This window comes from Populus alba, chromosome 8 (genome assembly GCF_005239225.2).
Source record: "Populus alba chromosome 8, ASM523922v2, whole genome shotgun sequence".
In the NCBI taxonomy this organism is placed as follows: domain Eukaryota; kingdom Viridiplantae; phylum Streptophyta; class Magnoliopsida; order Malpighiales; family Salicaceae; genus Populus; species Populus alba.
In genome coordinates this window covers 4,016,083-4,034,877 of record NC_133291.1, presented here as the reverse complement: position 1 = coordinate 4,034,877, position 18,795 = coordinate 4,016,083, and the positions used below count along the sequence as shown (strand labels likewise).

The window sequence follows — 18,795 nt, the reverse complement described above, 5'->3', positions numbered from 1 at the left end:
ACTACTTTCGTATCCGCCTGGCAGCTTATATAAAACTCTCCGTCTTCCTTATTCATACGTTTCCTCGTTCTTTTATGACCCCAACCACTACTCGGCGTCAGATATTATCTCTCTCCCTCAAACATCATCCCAAGTTTCTATCTCGAAGTCTCTGCTTTACGTTTACGATTCAACTTTCATCTCTTTAACAATTTTCTTAATCCGAGTCCGCTTTTAAGTAAAATTGAAGGTTAGGGTTTCGAATTTGAATTTGGATTTTGTTAATTCTAAAAAGTTTGACAGATGGCTAATTCTAAAAAGCAAGATTTCAACGAAGATCGCGTTGAACAATCAAACGGCAACGACTTCGACGACTCATCATCGATTTTGAACGCTGGCGGAACCTCAACCGCTGGATCTGGTAGGGTTTCGAGAGACCGGAGTGAGATTAGTTTAACCGAGCGATTGACGGACATTCTAGTGGAACAAGGGGACGGGGATTTGTTGCTTCAAAGGAACGATCGTGAAGACAGGGTTTTGCAGTGGCTGCAAGCGCTGGATATGCAGGTCATTGGAGCTTGCAGAGCTGATGAGAGGTTAAAGCCGCTGTTGAAATTGAATGCTTCCAGTAGTGTGGCTGAGGATCGGCTCTTAGCGCATCTCAATCAGGTAACTATGTTGTTTATTATCGAATCTCTTCTGTTTGTTCTTTTGTAATTAAGTTGGCTGATTTGGTTTTTATTTGTGTGGTATGAATAGCACTTTGAGCCGTCGGAGGTTGGTATGCTAGCTAGGTGTTTCTGCATACCACTGGTTTCGATTCGTGCTGGGAAGATTAACAAGCAGGGGACTGTACTGTGCCCGACTGCCACAAGGTAATTGATTTTATGTGGATATGTTTAGTTTGATTGTATATTTATGTGCTGTGTTCTTGCGTTTTTGTGTTGACTGAGGTTTTTTTGGGTGGAAATAATGACTTAATCCTGATAACTGAATGTCCATGTGTTTCTCAGTTTGTTTTGAATGCTATAATTCTACCTTGTGATATACTGTAGCAGTGGTTCTATGTTTTATATCGTTGAAATTTTACTCTGATTTTTCTAACTGGTGCTATTTTATAGTCTTATATAATTGTATGAGCTTGATATTGTGACCTGCTACTTTATATTTTTTGTGCTTTATGCATATATTTATGTGAAGTGTGTGGTTAAGGGTGATCTGGTGCTGTTGACCATATGCTAAATTGATTTATGAACAGCCCTTGTGTGTTAGGAGATAACCTATTTGTTGGGTCTTTCACTGTCCATTGTAATTTGATCCAATCATTCATACTATTTGCGTCATCTTGTGCTTTAAGTGCATTATTCATTTTGATTTAGCGTTTTGGATTACCATCTGATATGAGGGCAACTTCTGTTCTATACGAGTGGAATGAACTCAAATCACAGTGCTCTTTTGACTACATGATACACATGCATATCTGGCTGCCGTCGGATGACTGTTGACTACTGACTACGGCTGTTTCATGGCTGCATCATTGAGACACTAGAATTGACTTTGTGTACAGCTGGGTTTTGCTGTTGATGCAGTGCAACCAATGAAAATTGGTCTAATGGCTGTTCCTTGTTAAGTTGGTTATTGATTAAAAAGATTTTCTATCCTATACCACTCATATAATCTCTCTGGTGCATACTTGGATAGGTTTCTTGTGGAATTGACTTTTCATTCGAGCGTTTCCATTAGTATTTAGTTCATTTTTAATATTTTGTAATCAATTGTAGAGTTTATTGTGGTGATAATGTTCACGCTTCCAAGTAAAAATATCTTTTGACTTGTAGGTAAAGTGGGCGTATTCTATTATGATCTCTGAATTATGAGGAAGTAAAGGTAGATTCATCTCTCACATATGAGTACACAACTTGCTACTGCTTTTTGAATACACGGGAATTGCATTTTAACTGGACTTGAAATTGAGTGTGAATAGTCTCATATTAGTTTAACTTCCTCATGCTAAGTTCAAGATGTAATCTGCATGCTACTTTACCATGGTTGCTTGTGAAATATTGAGTTCAGCAAACACTCTCTTATCACTTGTCATTATATTCTTTAATGCATATTACTATTTCCTTATGTTAACCTTTCTAGTTTATGGCCATGAACTCTACAATTTCTTCGAGCATGATTTCAGGGTATTCTTGAGGATCTGCCTTAACTGATGATATTTTTTTAAAATAACATCACAAGCAATCCTACTTCCAGACGGTTTTAAGCGAAAATAAATTAGTGAATATAGAATGAGCACTCATTAAATTTATTGTTGATGTATGGAAATGTTAAAGCCATAGACCTCATTGAGGAGCAATTACCATGTGTCGTTGGACAGGCTTGTGGTGGAAGTAATTCAAACTCAAATATCTACTAGATGAGCTATAACATGCTAGCTTCTGGGTGTCTGTTGAAAGAGTATCCAATCGATCTATAATGCAATCAGATAGGTTGTGGGTGAATTAATGAATAGCAGCTAGAATGGAGCCCCTTGCAGTCATATTATAAAGTTTGATTCCTTCAAAATGGTGAATGTAGTTTGAATTTGTAATTATGGCATCTAGGGCTGCAGATCTAGTAAACACTGATAATGATATTATATTGTCTAGCCTCACAAACTTGTTGATTTTGAGCATTAGTATGTACAGATCTTGTGCAGATTCATCTCAATTAAACTAAGAGCTCAGTATAAGCTTTATATGCTGGCATAGTGCATTTAAAGATTCACTGCTAACTATGCTCTTTTTAGTGGGATTTTCTGTTTCTAGTTGCAGTTTTTTGTTTTATATTTCTAAATCATTTCCATTTATCCTTGTTCTTTCAGGGGGGATTTAAATCTTACACTGTTGCCATCGTCTGATCTGCGCCTCTCATTCAGTGGTGATGATGGTAATACAGAAAGGCTATTCACCCTAAGTGGTAAAACCCAATGTGCTGCTGTTGAAGTTAATGAGATCCCCGCTGATAGTTCTGGCCGATCTTTCAGCTTAAAGATGGCAGATGGCAGAGTTTTTTACTTTTGGTGCTCGGAGAAATCAAAGCTTCTGGGAATTGAATTGCTTGCAAAGGTATATACAACAGCCTCTTGGGTGATGAAATGCATGCACATACATATGCACTGTGTGGTTAGAACTAATTTAGCTTTGAAACTTATATATGATGATTGCTGAGTTACTGCAAATAATTTTCATGGACATTTTCTCAAGGAAAAGATGACTAACTCAACTTTGCATCTACTGTAGTCTGGTTTGCATGAGCTAGTTTTTCTCTCTCTTTACTTCCCTCTCCAAGTTCTCCTGCAATTAATCTGAACATGAATGTTAGCTAGAAGTTTTAGATTAAGGAACCATATTATCATTAATGAGTCTTTGTCTGTGTGTTCGTTGAAATGCTTTTCAGTGGTTACTAATGCATGTTTCCTCTTTCTTCAATGATAGATGAAAGATGTACTGAAGAGGAAACCATCTATAGCTGATTTGACTGGAATCAGCAAGTCACGTCTTGATTGCTTTGCAACTCACCTTCGTGCCTACCTTGTGGGAAGCATTGGCCAGAAAATTTCTGCTTGCTCTCCCGCCTCTTCCTCTACCACTCCCGAAACCTCTGATTCTACCTCCACAACAAAGTCTCTTCGCACCAGACATATTGGCAATCAAGTAGTAAAAACATATTCAGCTTATCAGGGAAGCCTCAGTCCAAGATCAAGTTCCTTCAAAGAGGGCTTACCCAGAAGCTTGTCTTCTTTAAGGAGTGCTGCCAGGGAAAAGTTAAGGCGGCGTGTGGACAGCCATCTTTCAGCAGTTGATAACATGATGGTTGCATTGCCACTCAGCAATGATGTCTCCTGCAATCAATCTGAAAATGAGAAGTTACAGGAAGCTAAGAGTTGCCGCCCTGTACCCTCTAGTGTTCTTGAATCTCTTGGTAGATTGTCTTTGCCACCGTTTCAGCTCCCTGTATCTCATGTTTTGTCAGGTCCACCTCTCTCTCCATACTATTGTTGGTGCCCCCAAGGTGCATCGACTTTGCAATATCCTTCCACACCTTTAGAAATCTCAACCTCATCTGTTGAATCACCTTTACTGCCACCTCTCCCTCCATTTTTATCTGCCAGTAGGCCATCCAACCTGTCAAGTCCTATACCACCTCTCAGTTTGGCTGACCTTCCCTCGCTGGATTTTCCTGTTTTGCTGCCAGACCAATTTGTTCGGTTGCCAATTCCAAGTTCACAGCAAATCCCAACTTTCACTCCTTTAATGTGCGATCCGATTGTTCACCTTCCAGTCATTGATGTTTGTTCCTCAGGTCAAGGCTACCTAGTGAGTGCTGGACCAACTATTGCAACTACCATTCCACCTTTGCATGCAAAACTTGTAAACCCACTGATCCCTAATACTGCTGATTCTGTGGTGGAGAAGGGTGCGAGAGAGACTCTGAGATTGCTTATCAGTAGTACAAGCCAAACCAATCCTCAATTTATGGATGTCTTGCCCGCTGTTTTAACCAATACTGATAAGAAGAGTATGCTTACCACCGGAAGCTGGAGCCTTTACTCAGGAACCAGAGACGTTGATGCTATTGCAAACAGAATTGCCACCATGGGTCTGGTTTCATTTTCTGAGTACTCTATAGGAGATTCCGTTGCAGAGATGAGTGGCAGCTGTGACAATATCAATACTTTGCCTCACAATCTGCCAGATGAATCTAGTGCCGTGGATGATGATTGTACTCTGTTTTCAAACGCCGAGGAAGGAACCAATTAAGGCAGTATTGCATTACCACTGTGGATCAGTTTTTTCCCCTAATGTGTAGATACGTTTCCCCAGTCCTGGCAATTTGAATTGTAATTATTGCAAATCCTGCCGGAATTTGTTCCACCCCTATTCCTTGATCTTGTTATTGGGTAGAAATAGAACTATTGTAATTTGTTTTTTTCGGTGTTGCCTAATAGATGTATTTTTGTTTTCTGTTACTTTTGAGAGCCTTGATGCAATTGGTCGGACGCGTATAATGCCTGATCATCCGAGGAGTGCCATTTGTATGTAAAATGATTTCCAGTCATTTCCCTGTCCGTTGGTGGTATTTAATTTCTCATGTGGAGAGTCTTGAACGCATGGAGGCTGCCTGCGACTGAACGCGTCTAAGCCGCCTGTGACGGAGATCCTGCAATTTTTAACACCTTGGATAAACTACTTGATTTCTTTTACTTTTATGACTCGTTGTATATGGCTAAATAAAGTGGCCTTTATCATTTCCTTAGCAGTCAAGCATGCGAGCTACGACTCTCTCCTAATTTTGGAGAACATTGCTGAATCTCTCGTCTCTATGAATTTTAATGAAAACACATACTTTTGGCACGCCGCTGAGACCGGGTATCTGGAGCTCACATTCATCGATAGAACTAGTCCCAATGGGAGTGCCACGATTTATGTTTTCCATTTAGCAACAGACTGAATCCCTTTATGCTATTGACTATTTTTTATTTTTTGACCACTCAATTCATTAGTTTGGTTGATTGGATTTTTTTTCGGTTATGTATAATGAACAGCACCTTAAGCTGGCTCGATGTCGGTACGGTAGCGAGGTACTTCTGCATGCCACTGGTTTCGATTCGTGTTGGGAAGAATAAAAAGCAACTAGCCTGCTCTATGGTAATAGAGTTCACATGAATATCAGATTGTTTATTTTGGGTGTGTCATGTGTTCTCCTGTTATGAAGTTATTGCACTGATTTGAGGTTTATTTGTGGACATAAATTACTGATTCTGATTATGGAATTTCAATTTCCATTTGCTACAGAAATTTTTATCTGTATTTCAGTAGGATGTTTATGAATACCTTAATTCATTTTTATATTTTATATTTTGGATAAAATATTACTCTGAATTCTCTAATTGGGGCTACTTCGTTGTTCTAGCTGTCAGGAGTTTTGTCAAAAATTGCGGGGTAGAATAATACTCAAAACTCAATTAATCAATTGTAGTATCTGGCAATGCTTGCAACTACCAAGGAGAAACAGGAATTCCTAAAGGAGTTGTGTCATTTCATTAGTGATGATTCTCTTTATGAACTCAAAACATTTAAGAATTAAAAATGAAGCCATTGTGGTTAAAAAATGTACAGTTATACCTCCTTTATTCATTTGACCTGGCTTTCCTTCTTCTTTTTTGTTTTTTTTTTACCTGTAATGATTAGAAAGTGATGTTATTCTCTGCACTTTGAAACAAATTGCTGGAGGAGCTGCAGAAAGCCTTGTGCCCGGAGGAATGCTCCACTTTCTAATGATTTTGGACTCAAACTGGGAGACGAAAACTGCAGTTCTTAAAATTTGATTAAACATGGTATAAGATGCATTGAAAGTCAAGAAACCCTTGCTGCTTTTCTTCCTAGAGGCCACTGGCCGATTACAGGTGGTTTTTAAATACCTGGCTGTTGAACAAGATCAAAGGTTCAAAACTTTACATGTCTTTAATTTCCTCTATAGGCGGTGTGTTTGTGGTCCTTAGTTAGACGCCTAGTTTCGACCAAGAAACAAGGACAATACGTATTTGCGGTCCTTGGTGTGGATCTGGCTTGCCTTTAATGGGGTTTTCTTTCGCGATAGTGGGAGCAATAACCATCGCAAGCAAACAGCTGTGTCTCGATTTCTAGATGGGGTTCAGCCTTTTTATCTCCCAGCCACCACAGCCTGTAATGGAGTCATGCCTTGATGGCACGACCTTAGAGTTCGAAGGGTCATTAAGGATTTGGTGAGGGACGACCTTATAGCCTGAATGGAACTTGCTATATTAAATGCAAGGCCAAGTACTGAACCATCAGTCATTTAATTAATAATTATGAGGACTTGGCTTCAACATCTATCAATTCAGCCTTGAACGGAGAAGGACGTGTTTTCGCCATAAAATCCAAAACGCCCAGTGACATGGAGACCCCAGAACAAAAGGATGCGTTCCGTCTCCACTATCAAACCAGCGCCGTTTAAAGGCAAGAATCCACCTCCCACCGCAGACGAGGCCCTTATCTTTCCACAATCCCATTCCACCGCAAAAGCCATAACCAGCTTTTAATTAGCCGAATCATTGCCATTGTTTCAGTCAGCAGGGATACTCATGAATAGCTCTATGCAGAGCAGGAATGATGCCGGTTAGAACGACGGTTATGCTTGTTCAACAATCCCAAGAAAAAAGAATTGCAAGTCGGAACTTTTACTTTCAGATTATTGAGGTATTATCCCTTGAAAAAACGGATGTTGTTAATAATCTCAAGGAGGAAACAAGATTATAAAACACGATCCAATAAGAGAGGAAGCTTGGCCTGATGTCCACCGCGGGATTAATTATTGACAGGCCTTTATCATTGATTGAGAGGCTTCAAATAAGAGTGGTAGCGCGGTCCGCTGTCAAAGGAGGAGCATCTTCATGCTAGTGATATAAAACAATATCCTTGAGACAAAACGTACTGTGGCAACGAAGAGAATTCAACGAATGGCATCTTGACAACTTGGAGCAATAGCAAGAATTTTATGGACAGGCAGGCAGGCAACACTTCGCTTTAAAAACATATGCATCCAACATATGAGCGTTGCGAGTACGTGCGGTTGAGTTCGAAGCCTCTTCAGATTTATAGCATCTCTTAAGAAAAAACCTTGGAGTCTGTCTTAGTTCAATTTTATTTTTTTAATTTCTCAATATATGAATTAGAAGAAAAATCCTGTAATTTTTTAATATAAGATTGAGGGTTTTAGATTTATAAAATATATCGAATATAAATAATTTAACATTTTATGTTAAATTAAGTATTTTTTATCGAAGAATAGTTTTTAATAAAAACTTAACTCTAAAAATGAATAAACTTAACTTATAATTTGATCTCAAATTTTACGTAATTAACCAACAAATTTCTAACATTAACAACATGTAATTTCTATATATATAAAAAAGAGAGCTCAGAGTATGAATAAAAGGCCCTTACTGCAGTTAATGTTTATAACAGTGTAATAATTCTGACATCATGTTTCACTGATGTTGCCTTGATCTGGTGGTTGATCGAAGTTACTTCTTCTGGTAAATTAATAAGATTAAAAGTAATTTCAGTGATTTCTTAAACCCTGTTCAATAACGAATTCGAAAAGTTTTCATTGGTTAATTTATCTCTTATTATTAATCATACCATGGCCATGTTTCTCAGATAGGAAGATATCTTGATTCTAATTTGTTTTTTTTTTAAGTACAATAGAAATTCTTGAGTCTGACGTTTAATAACTATTCTGCTCCCTATAAATATGATTCTCTCTCCATAATATACAGTAAGTAGGCCAAGTCCGGGCATGGATATTTCCTTAGACGGATTCTCTGTGTTTTCTTTTCCGTGTGTGCATGGAAACATAGCCTTAGGCATGCACTAGATGGCTAGAGCTTCCATTTAGTGGCATATATACTAGTTCCGCAGGACGTGCCAACATTTATATTTACAAAATTTATGCATGTAATTCGACTACAACAAAGACGTAATTAAGTTGATCATTGTATGATATATTTTATGTTTTGATGAATTGTTGTGAATCGGGCTTGTGTTCATTAAAAAAATGGAGTGAAGAATATTTAATTTTCTGTTTACTATGAAGATACAAACCAATAGCATCCAATTCCATATACCAGCTTTCTTAGCTTTTTTTTTTTATATAAGTTTTTTAACTATAGAAAATTGAATCAGTTTATATGCACTTTAACTAATTTTTTAAGATTTTAAAATTAATAATTATATAAATTTTTATAATTCTAAAATTTATAATATTTAAACTAATAATTATTATAAAAAAAATATAAAATCTGACCAATTAAATTTTATATATTCAAAGCTTCTTATCACATCCTATGTCGCATACATGCACTCAGTGCTATATAACTGGAAAGTGAGGATTGGTATAATTTATACTTCTTGTTTCTCTGGTTCTTCGGCCCCCTGCTGTTTTTACCTTTTACTTTTCACTTGTTCTCTTTCGGTCATTGAATTGACTTCATTCATAAGGAAAGAGAGCTTTATTAGGCTGGCGGATGCATTGGCAACCCCTTTTCTGTGCCCATATAGTCATAGATCTTTGATTACTTTATGTTTGTGGAGCCATGATTAAAAGCCAAAAGGCTGGTACCATGTTTGTTAGACAAACCTCTCATCTCAAGAGAGCTAGAATCACAATTGCGCCCACAAGTGTTCATAAATTCTCAATCAAACCTTTCAATCCAACGCATCACATATTTTTCTTATCGAAAATGTCGAGATCCCTTAAAAACAGCGTTTTTTTTTTTTTTTTTTTTTGCATTTGGTTGCTGTATTAACTGTGTATATACTTTATCATTACTGGGTATGGATTGAGAGTTATGATTGAAAATAATGAATACTCTGAGGATATGTTTTGGAGAAATTTGACTTATGGTTTGTGGACGCCAAATTCTTTTTTTCTTGTTTCTTTGGAACTGGAGCTAGCGGTATTCTGAAGAGAGAGAGAGAGAGAGAGAGAAGTTAACTTTAGGCTGTTTCCCTTCTTCCTCTTTGCATAAAATCTTTTAGGCCTAAAGTGCTAATTTAAAAGGTACAAGTTATCAGTAGAATTAACATTTCCAAATTCCTATATTAAAGAGAAGCAAGTGGCGATGGAATTTCTGCTATGGTGACTCTTTGATTGAATCTGGGCTGTAGAAGTTCGGTGAAATAAAGAAATTCTCTTAAGTGGACTGGGGAATTGGATATTAAACTAGTAAAGTTGTGAGAGGTGAAAAGGCCTGAAAGGGCTGTCCTCTGTGTGTGTTTACAATGGATTAACGAGTAAAATTCGATCGATGATTGATTCTTTGAGATAATTGCCAAGCAAGTTAAAATGTCTTAATCTCGGGAAAGCATAAGAACATGGTTAATAAATTAATGGGTTAATATGGGACCATGGTGTTGTCTGGACGGGGGACCATGCTTGATGCATGCGAGCTTCGAGCCCAATTGTAACCCCACCATCGAGGTCCCTATATATCTCACGATCGAGCGCACCTATCATCCTAGGTTCCATATCCAAATTTTGCGTTGCCGGGACTTTCAAGCCAGAGAATTCTCAGTTCTCTCCACATAATCTTCCTTGTAAGTTGAGGACAACCTTAAATTCTACGTGGCTAGTAGTCATCAATATCTATTATCAAGGCTTTTTTTTTTTGTTTTCTAGTAAAAAGAATCGTAGTAATAAGTTCTCCATCCTCTCTTTAAGATTTGAAATTGTTGTCTTGTGAAACAACTACCAAGCCTCCGAATTTTGTGAAAGACAGATCTCGGATGATGAGTATGTTGAGAAGATGTGTTTTTTTTTTTTTTCTTGAATATTTTAAATTTACCAGTTCCATGATTGTGACCGAGAGCTGAACAAAAGATCACCAACTTTCTCTCGATGTGGATTGATCTAGCATATAATATGTTTTTCTCTCTTTAAATTTTACGTTTTACTAAAAAAAAATTTAATATGCATCTTAAATTAAAGTTCATGATACGAGCATTCAACTGGTTTAAATAAATATAATTAACAATAAACCTACAATAAGAAATCAAAATCAAAGCATTTAGTTGAGAACTTTTCTTATATCTTCTCTTTTTAGAATTTGTTATCAATGTTTTAACTTCTTTCTCTTCTTAATCTACATACATGGTAAGAGGGATTAATTTTTAATTTTTTAATAGGTGGTAAAATTTTATTAGTTAAGGGAACTGTTTTTTTTTTTTTTTTTTGCATAGAATATTTAGAATTAAAATATTTGATAAATAATAAGTAAAAAATATAATGATAGTTGAATGATAATGATATATTTTAGTGGTGATAATAGTGAAGACGAAATTAATTGAGAAAGTGATAATGATGATAACAATAGCGATAATGATAACGATGACAATGATAAGGATGAGAGTGAGAGTGATGATGGAGGAGTGGTGATGGTTGTAGTGATAAAAATAGAAATGGAGTATTGGTGGTGGTATAATTGTCGTAAAGATGGTGGTTAGATAATGAATGTTAAAATATTTGAAAGATATTAGGAGTGTATTGTTGATAAAATATTTTATAAAATTACTTGATATTTTTTTATAAAACATCAAATGAAAAAAATAAGAAAAATATTTATGTATCAAATATTTTATGCAAATAAATACCTCATGATATTTAAATATATTCAATGTGTCAAAATCATACAACACTTTGTATTCCATTCGTTTTGAGATGATTATATATTTGGTGTGCAAATTTTATATGTTTTTTTTTACTTGAGTGTTTCAAATTATTATTATTATTATTATTATTATTTCTCTGTTAAATTGAATAAATTGTTGTTATAGTTTGTTATTTTTATTTTTAGTTTCATTTAACCTAGCGAAACATGTACTAAATAATCATGCAAAGTGAAAAATTATTATCTTTTAAATCAGAGATGAGTTTGCATGCTGATATGTCAATTTAATATCCCATCATCACATATTTGATAGAATCTAGAAAAAATACTTGATTATGAAAAAAAATAAAAATTCACACACTTAAATAACAAAAATAAAAATTAAGATACTCAAATAAAAAAATTAAAATGTTCACAGGCCAAACATGTAATCACATGCATACTTGTTGCTATACAAGGACGATACAAATGGAAAGAAATTCAATTAGCATCCAAGCCAAGAATAAAAATAAATGCAGCATTATTTATTGATATATCACTAGATAAAAAATAAAAAAAAAAAAAAAAAAAGAAAGAGAAGCCTCTCAGGTGTAGCTTTCCTGATCAAGCAAAAAAGATATTTTTCTTCCTCACGGTCCTCTAAATGGCACCGCGGTCCAAATAGTTTTTTGCAAAAATTCAATTTTTTTTTTTTTTGCTAAAATTGAGTTCGGTTTGTACTTTCTAAATCGTTTTGATGTGCTGATATTAAAAATAATTTTTAAAAAATAAAAAAACATTATTGGCATGCTTTTCGGCACGAAAAGCTATTTGAAAAGCAACCGCTACCACACTTCCAAACACCCTCTAAATGATACTCAACTAATTAATCATGTGCAATTCAATTGGACATCAAAATATATGGTTGATAAGCTAATCGAATACTTGATGTTATTATTTTTTTATACCCATACATATATATATACTTGATATGCATCAATGACAGGATTTGAAACAGGATGCCTCGTTGCCTTGTGTCCTCATCAGCTTAACCAAACGGGTAATAAAATGCAGGCTTGTCTGGGGACTGTGGTTTAAAGTTTTTTTATTTAGAAATAAATTAAAATTATTTTTTTTATTTTTTTAAAAATTATTTTTTCTATTAGACCATCAAAATAATTTAAAAATATTAAATTAAAATAAAAAAAAAAAAAATATTTAAAAAATACAGGTTACGCTGCATTCCCAAACGAGCTTGTAAAATTTCATGGGAGTGTTTGGACTCATGATTAAACTAGAGTTTTAAAAAATTTTGAATTAATTTTTTTTTATGTTTTTAAATGGTTTTTAAAATGATTATTTTAAAAATTAAAAAATATATATTATTTTAATATTTTTTAAAATATATTTTTTTTTTTTAAGAAAACAACTTTTATTACTGATACAAACATCCTTGTACCAGCCATGCCTTTCTTTCCCTTTCAAGCAAGCCGCCACTTTGGACACTAGCGCCAAGAGAAACGGATTGCTTGTGTTCTTATTCTGTGGTGAAATAATAATTGGCAATGTACGATAATAAACTATTGACACTTACAGAAATAATATACGTTAATTAAAAAAAAACCTAATTCTTCTAAAAGAAAATAACAATTTATCAAAAACTCAGAACACTGCTCATCCAAATAATGTAACAATAAAATTGCCGATTAAATATTTGAACTAAATATTGGATGTAAGATAATTTTTTGTCATGGTATAATTATTTTTTATAAATTATATGGGATTAGAATGATAATTTAATTTTATAATAAAATTATCATTTTAAACCTAAATTAAAATAACACCACCTACTAATCATGAGTTTTTTTGTCTTTTTATTTTTTAGAATAATATACTTTGATGTTCTTAAAAACAAAATCAAAATAATTCCCACATAATAATTATTTTTTTTTGTTAATTTACGCTAGTTATATTGTAAATTTTTATGCTATTCAAGAGTATTATTATAGTTTATATTAAGTAAATATAATTACAAAAAAGTTGTTGAAACATGGCCTTTCAATCACCAAACATGCCTTTTAAAGCGAAGTTTGAAAGGTTTCAATATCCCCAATATAACGAGACGGCAAATACCCTTAACACGTATTAAGTTTGGCGCTGATATCCCCCCTTTGAATCATGCATAAACCCTCTTGTCCCCGTAGTTTAATTTCTCTTCACATTTGTTTCATTTTATTTTTATTTTTATTTTTTTAAAAATTTTGAATAAGCCATAAGATTAAAAATATTTTTTATATTTTATATTTTTTTTGCTTTTTTGTTTATTTATTTTTTCTGTGTTTTTTTTAATCCTGTTATTTAAATTATTAATTGAAACAATAACTCAAGTCTCATAGATGTTCCCTCAACATTTATTTTTCACAAGATAAAAATTCTACCCAGCTCGCAACGAAACGCGGGACACAAATCTAGTGCTATATCCCGAGTATGACCTAATAGTGACCGTATTTTAACGTGATACATGACATGGCGTAAGCTTCGGACATTCATTAACTCCATTTTTTATATAAAAAAATAATAATTCAAATAACTCCAATTCATACAAGCTGTCGAGGTTTTGGGATGATGGGTTACAGAAGAAGACGCAGATTTGAATCCTCTGAATTTACTATATATATTTTTAATTAATTGAGTGCACGTACGAAAGAAAACTAAAAGAAATAATTCAATGCCGTATTCCGGTCTCGAGGAAAAGGAAGAAAATAGGGAAAGATGGGTGGGAAAAATTAAAGATTTCAGTATCACATTTGCAATTCGGGTGGAGGATGAAAAGAAGAGAGAAAATCTAAACTTTTTGGTCACTGTTGGAGAGAGGGATTTCCATGTCATTTAGAGAAGAAAAAAAAAATGTGTGTGATGTTTTTCAAATTTGAATTTAATAGAATACCTTAAAAAAAATAAGTTATCTGAAATATCTACCTCGTATATCTTTCATTCCATTATCACTCTTTGTTTTTCACCAGGACATAGAAGAGGAAAGCTAATTTAAAAAAAATTCATGTTTTTTTTTTTTGCTGGATTTTTTTTTTAGAAAGTTATTTATTTAAAAAGTGAATTATTTTTTTATATTTGATAGTGTCATGGAAAATAAATTAGAAAATACTTTTTAGTGTTTGATTATATTATAAAAAATAAGCTCGAATATAGCTTATTAATGTTTTATTTTTTCGAGCTTATTAAAATAATAAGAAAAAAAATCTTACAAATTAAAAAGTTAAATAAGAATTAAATTGAAAAAAAAATCTAATTTCATAAATTATCTCAAATAAAATAAATAATAATCAAAATAATAGAGATCAAATCTAACAAATAAAAAAATTGAAAGATGATGAAATTAAAATAATAATAATTAAAATTTCATAAATTCTTTCAAATAAAATAAGTAACAATTAAAAGAACGAGGATCAAATTTGATAAATAAAAATTTTTAATTAAAAAAATAATGAGAGAAAAATAAATAAAAATTATAAAAATAAGGATCAAAATTAATATAAAAATCAAATTAAATAAAAATTTAAGGGTTGAAATTTAAAAAAAATCAAATAAAATATATATAAATCAAAAGTTTGATGATCCAATTTGATATAATCAGTAAATAATATGATGTTTTTAAATTTTTCATAATATCTAGAAATTATTTTCTATCCAAAATAAAAAAAATATTTTTCTGAAAATTAAAATAATTTTTATTTTTTGATGGGAAAGTCTAACTTTTTTTTTTTTTTTAATGGCAAATAAAAAGGCAGCCATTTTCCCTTGACAATGAAGAGTGGAAGAGGTTACTGTCCTCCCACGTTGGCACACCATGCCAGGTTCTGGTACTTTTTTTAGCTTTTAATTTAACAAATGTCACTTTCAAAGATTTTAGTGGCCGTGGCCCGTAAATGGAGCACTAAACTGATACAGCCACTAGCTGATCGATTCAATGATCAATGGCCATCCAATTGACACAGTCCACGTCCACTATCTTCAATTATCTTTGGTTTTACTTTTACAGTCTGCTCTGCCCCAGTGTTTTCGAGCAATGGAGCTTTTCTTCCTTCCCTCCACATCTGATCATCTGGAGGAAAACAATAATAAAAAAAAACCCTTTTTTCTGATTTTCCCACTTGAAGACGTACTCTTGGACTTGCTTCTCACCAGTATTTCATCTCCTACCTTGTTTTTTTTACTTATATGTATTTTTTTTTTAATATTATGATATATATTGGAATCTTTTGTAGAATCAGACCCTATGATACAAAACAAATATCTTTTGCAAGCAGATAGTTTATAAACAAGTACGCTAATTTTGAAAATGATGTAAGCCGCGCGTGATCATTTCCTCGGTAGCAATAGAGTATAAGGGGACATGTAATTATAGAATCCTTATTTCAATCCAATTCTATATATCCATTCTCAATTGCATCCCCAACCTGTGATTTTTATTATCAAATTGATTCCAAATATTTTCTATATTTCTCAATTGCTTCTTTTTATCATTTTTTTTGTCCGACTCCAAGCATCATTGACTTATGAGGTGTTCGGAAGTGTTATAATAGTTGTCTTTTAAAGTGTTTTTTACTTGAAAATACATAGAAAATATATATATATATATATATTAAAAAAATTTATTTTTGACATTAACATATCAAAATAATTCAAAATCACTAGATATTAAATGTCCTAGTCTCAATTTTGTCCCTTTTCATATTAGCCTCAAACCTTACCAAAGCACGTTCCTGCCTTAATCCTTGAATATTATGAACTTGATCTTGGCCAGACTTCAAGGTAACTCATATCTAGTTCTGGTTCAATTAAAAGAATCTCTACTTAATCTCAGCCTAATCCAATCTTGGACATTCACACGTGGCCTTGAATATCTGAGACTCGATTTTGGTTTGAATCTTGAACAAACTTCTAAATCATATGTTAATAGTATAAAAAAATATTTTTGAATTTTTTTTTTTTTTTTTGCATAAATGTGGAAAACTTGTTGAACTTTTTTTATTTTATTCAAAACAAAAACCAAACATAAAACAAGTTTTTTGTTTTTAATTCTTAAAAAAAAAACATATGAAACATCCTCTAAATAAATACATGCAAGAACTCTTACTTTTCCTCCAAAACATTGGAAGAAGTTGAAGAGGAAAAAAACACCCTTCCAATCTTATGAATGAAATGATGAAAAAGGCACATTTTATATACTCCATGATCCATTAGCTTGGTGCTTGCACCTTGCAAAAAATAAAAGAAATTCAACTTTGGATTCAACCTAGCCAAGTATTTTAAAGTAAATTTGCATTTGTATAACTACCAAAAGTTACTGCTATTATCATGCAATTTACAGAGAGCAAATCTATATGCTCATGCTAATGACCATGTTTTGTGCATGGATAATAATTTGTTTCTCCCAACGTGAGAGGAAAATCTTATCGTGCATAATCATTTCGGTAGTATTTGATGTTGTGATGATAATTGCTTTTTAAAATACCTTTTATTTTAGGTTTTGGTAGGGCATCCGGACCCATTCTTTTGCCTCAAGAGCTCGGATTGTCATGCTCGAGTCCAATGTGTTTGGGTCCAGGCAGTGCACCCAGACCTGCTTTTACCCCTTATGGGTTCAGGCTATCATGCCCAGTCTCGATTATTTAAAATTCTATCCAATTCACCGAGACCCAGGCTATACCATCGAAGAGTGTTATACTTTGTGTGATGTCATCCGAAAGAAGTTCTGATCATAACTTCTAAAACAATAGAAAAACATGTAAGTGAACCGCTGACTTAGGCTCTTTCAAGTCAGAGGGTTAAAGCTTATAGTGTTGAGCAGGAGGCTGAGTTGGTTAGATGCGTGGGACAAAGGGCTTATAGTACCTGCTAACGCGGGTCAATTCTTTTAGCGCTTCAGGCTGTCTTAGACTCATATAAGCCGTGGACTTAGAAATTGTTTTGAAAACACCGTTGCCTTAAAAAGAAACTCTTTATGAAAGAACAAGAGAATGACAATTGTAAAAGGTGAAATGGACAGGCCCAGCGTGTTTGGGTTCATGAAACGAGCCCAAACCCACTTTCATCTCTAATAGGCTCGGGTTATCATGCCTGAGCTCAACTTGTTTGGGTCCAGGTAGCACGCCCATACTCGTTTTCACCTCTCAAGGGCTCGGGTTGTCACGCACGAGCCCATTGTGTTTGGGTTCAGGAAGTGAGCTTATACCCAATTTCACCTCCCGTGGGCTCGAGTTGTCATGCCCGAGCCTAGCGTGTTGGGGTTTATGTAGCACACTGAGACCCACTTTCACCTTTAATGGGCTTAAGTATCTTAACCAAGCCCAATACTCGTCATAAAATTTTTTGAGACCCCACACGGGTCCTTCAATATTTTATATTAATTTAACATTTATTATTTTGAGTAGAATACAAATCAAAATATTACAATGATAAAATTACACTTCAGCATCTCCTTTCTACAAAAAAAAAAGAAAAAGATTCATGAGCTATAAATACACTATGAATCTTTTAGGTCAAAGGTTCACAATCTTTATTCTTTATTGCATATATATTTTTAGAGTAATTTTTTATGAAATATTATTGTATTTTTTCATTATAAAAAGATATTTATTTAAATATTGAAGAATCTCCACTTCCATCAAGCAAGTCACCTTTGCTTACTAAACATTATGTATAAGCTATCAATCATGATTAAGGAGAATAAATAAGATTATTAAGACTAATCCATTATCTGATCTAGAAATCTTATTGTGAGGTTACTTGGATATTTTAGGATATCATGAATTATCAAATCTGATTTTTAACTATCCGGTAAGAACCCAACTGTGCTAGAAAATCAACAAATCTGTTCTCCTCGCGAAAAACATGAATATTTTAAGCTGTCCAAGCTTAGCAATAGTATTTGTTATGTTTTAAATAAAATGAAAACGGGGGCGAGAGCCATCCAGCTCGAAACTAATGAACCTGATGCCTCTAAATCATGTGATTCAATATCCAAATGAGAGAAACGCAACTGAATAGCCAAATCAATTCGTTTCTTAGAGCTCATAATTTAGCAACCATGCTGGAAGCAAAGCATTTTTGGAAAATTCCTTATGTTCTAAATAAAAAAAGGGGGGGAGGGAAATTTCCTTATAGGAAATTAATTATTTTTAATATTCAATGTTAAAAATAAGTTTTAAAAAATAAAAAAAATATTTTATTACATTACTAAATAAAAATAACTGCCAAAAACTACTTTAACATCTAACAACAGTAACAGACAAAATATATGCAATAATAAGATAACAAATAACACACAACTGACTTTCCAATCAACTGCTACTTTTTGACAATCATTTGTAGTAATTCAATTAATAATAATTACGAAGACCACCAAACCACCATCCTTCCCTATCCCTCCTTCTCCGGTTTTTCAATGGAGTAATAAATAAATATATAAAATACTCTCTGATTGGTCAGCACCACTGCGCCAGTATTTCCTTTTGTCGTTTCTTCTTTCCTCTTTTATATCCGTCCGTCCATCCATCTCGCTCCATTTACATACACAC

General features: G+C 33.6%; 1 protein-coding gene across 1 annotated transcript; it reads left to right on the top strand.

The window, feature by feature from the left end:
• Window positions 1-57: 57 nt before the first annotated feature.
• Window positions 58-4,996, top strand: LOC118052307 (uncharacterized). Its single transcript, XM_035063244.2, has 4 exons — window positions 58-648; window positions 739-854; window positions 2,849-3,092; window positions 3,462-4,996. Exons 1-4 carry the CDS (start codon window positions 283-285, stop codon window positions 4,785-4,787), a joined length of 2,052 nt encoding a protein of 683 aa, XP_034919135.1. The 5' UTR covers window positions 58-282; the 3' UTR covers window positions 4,788-4,996.
• Window positions 4,997-18,795: the final 13,799 nt, after the last annotated feature.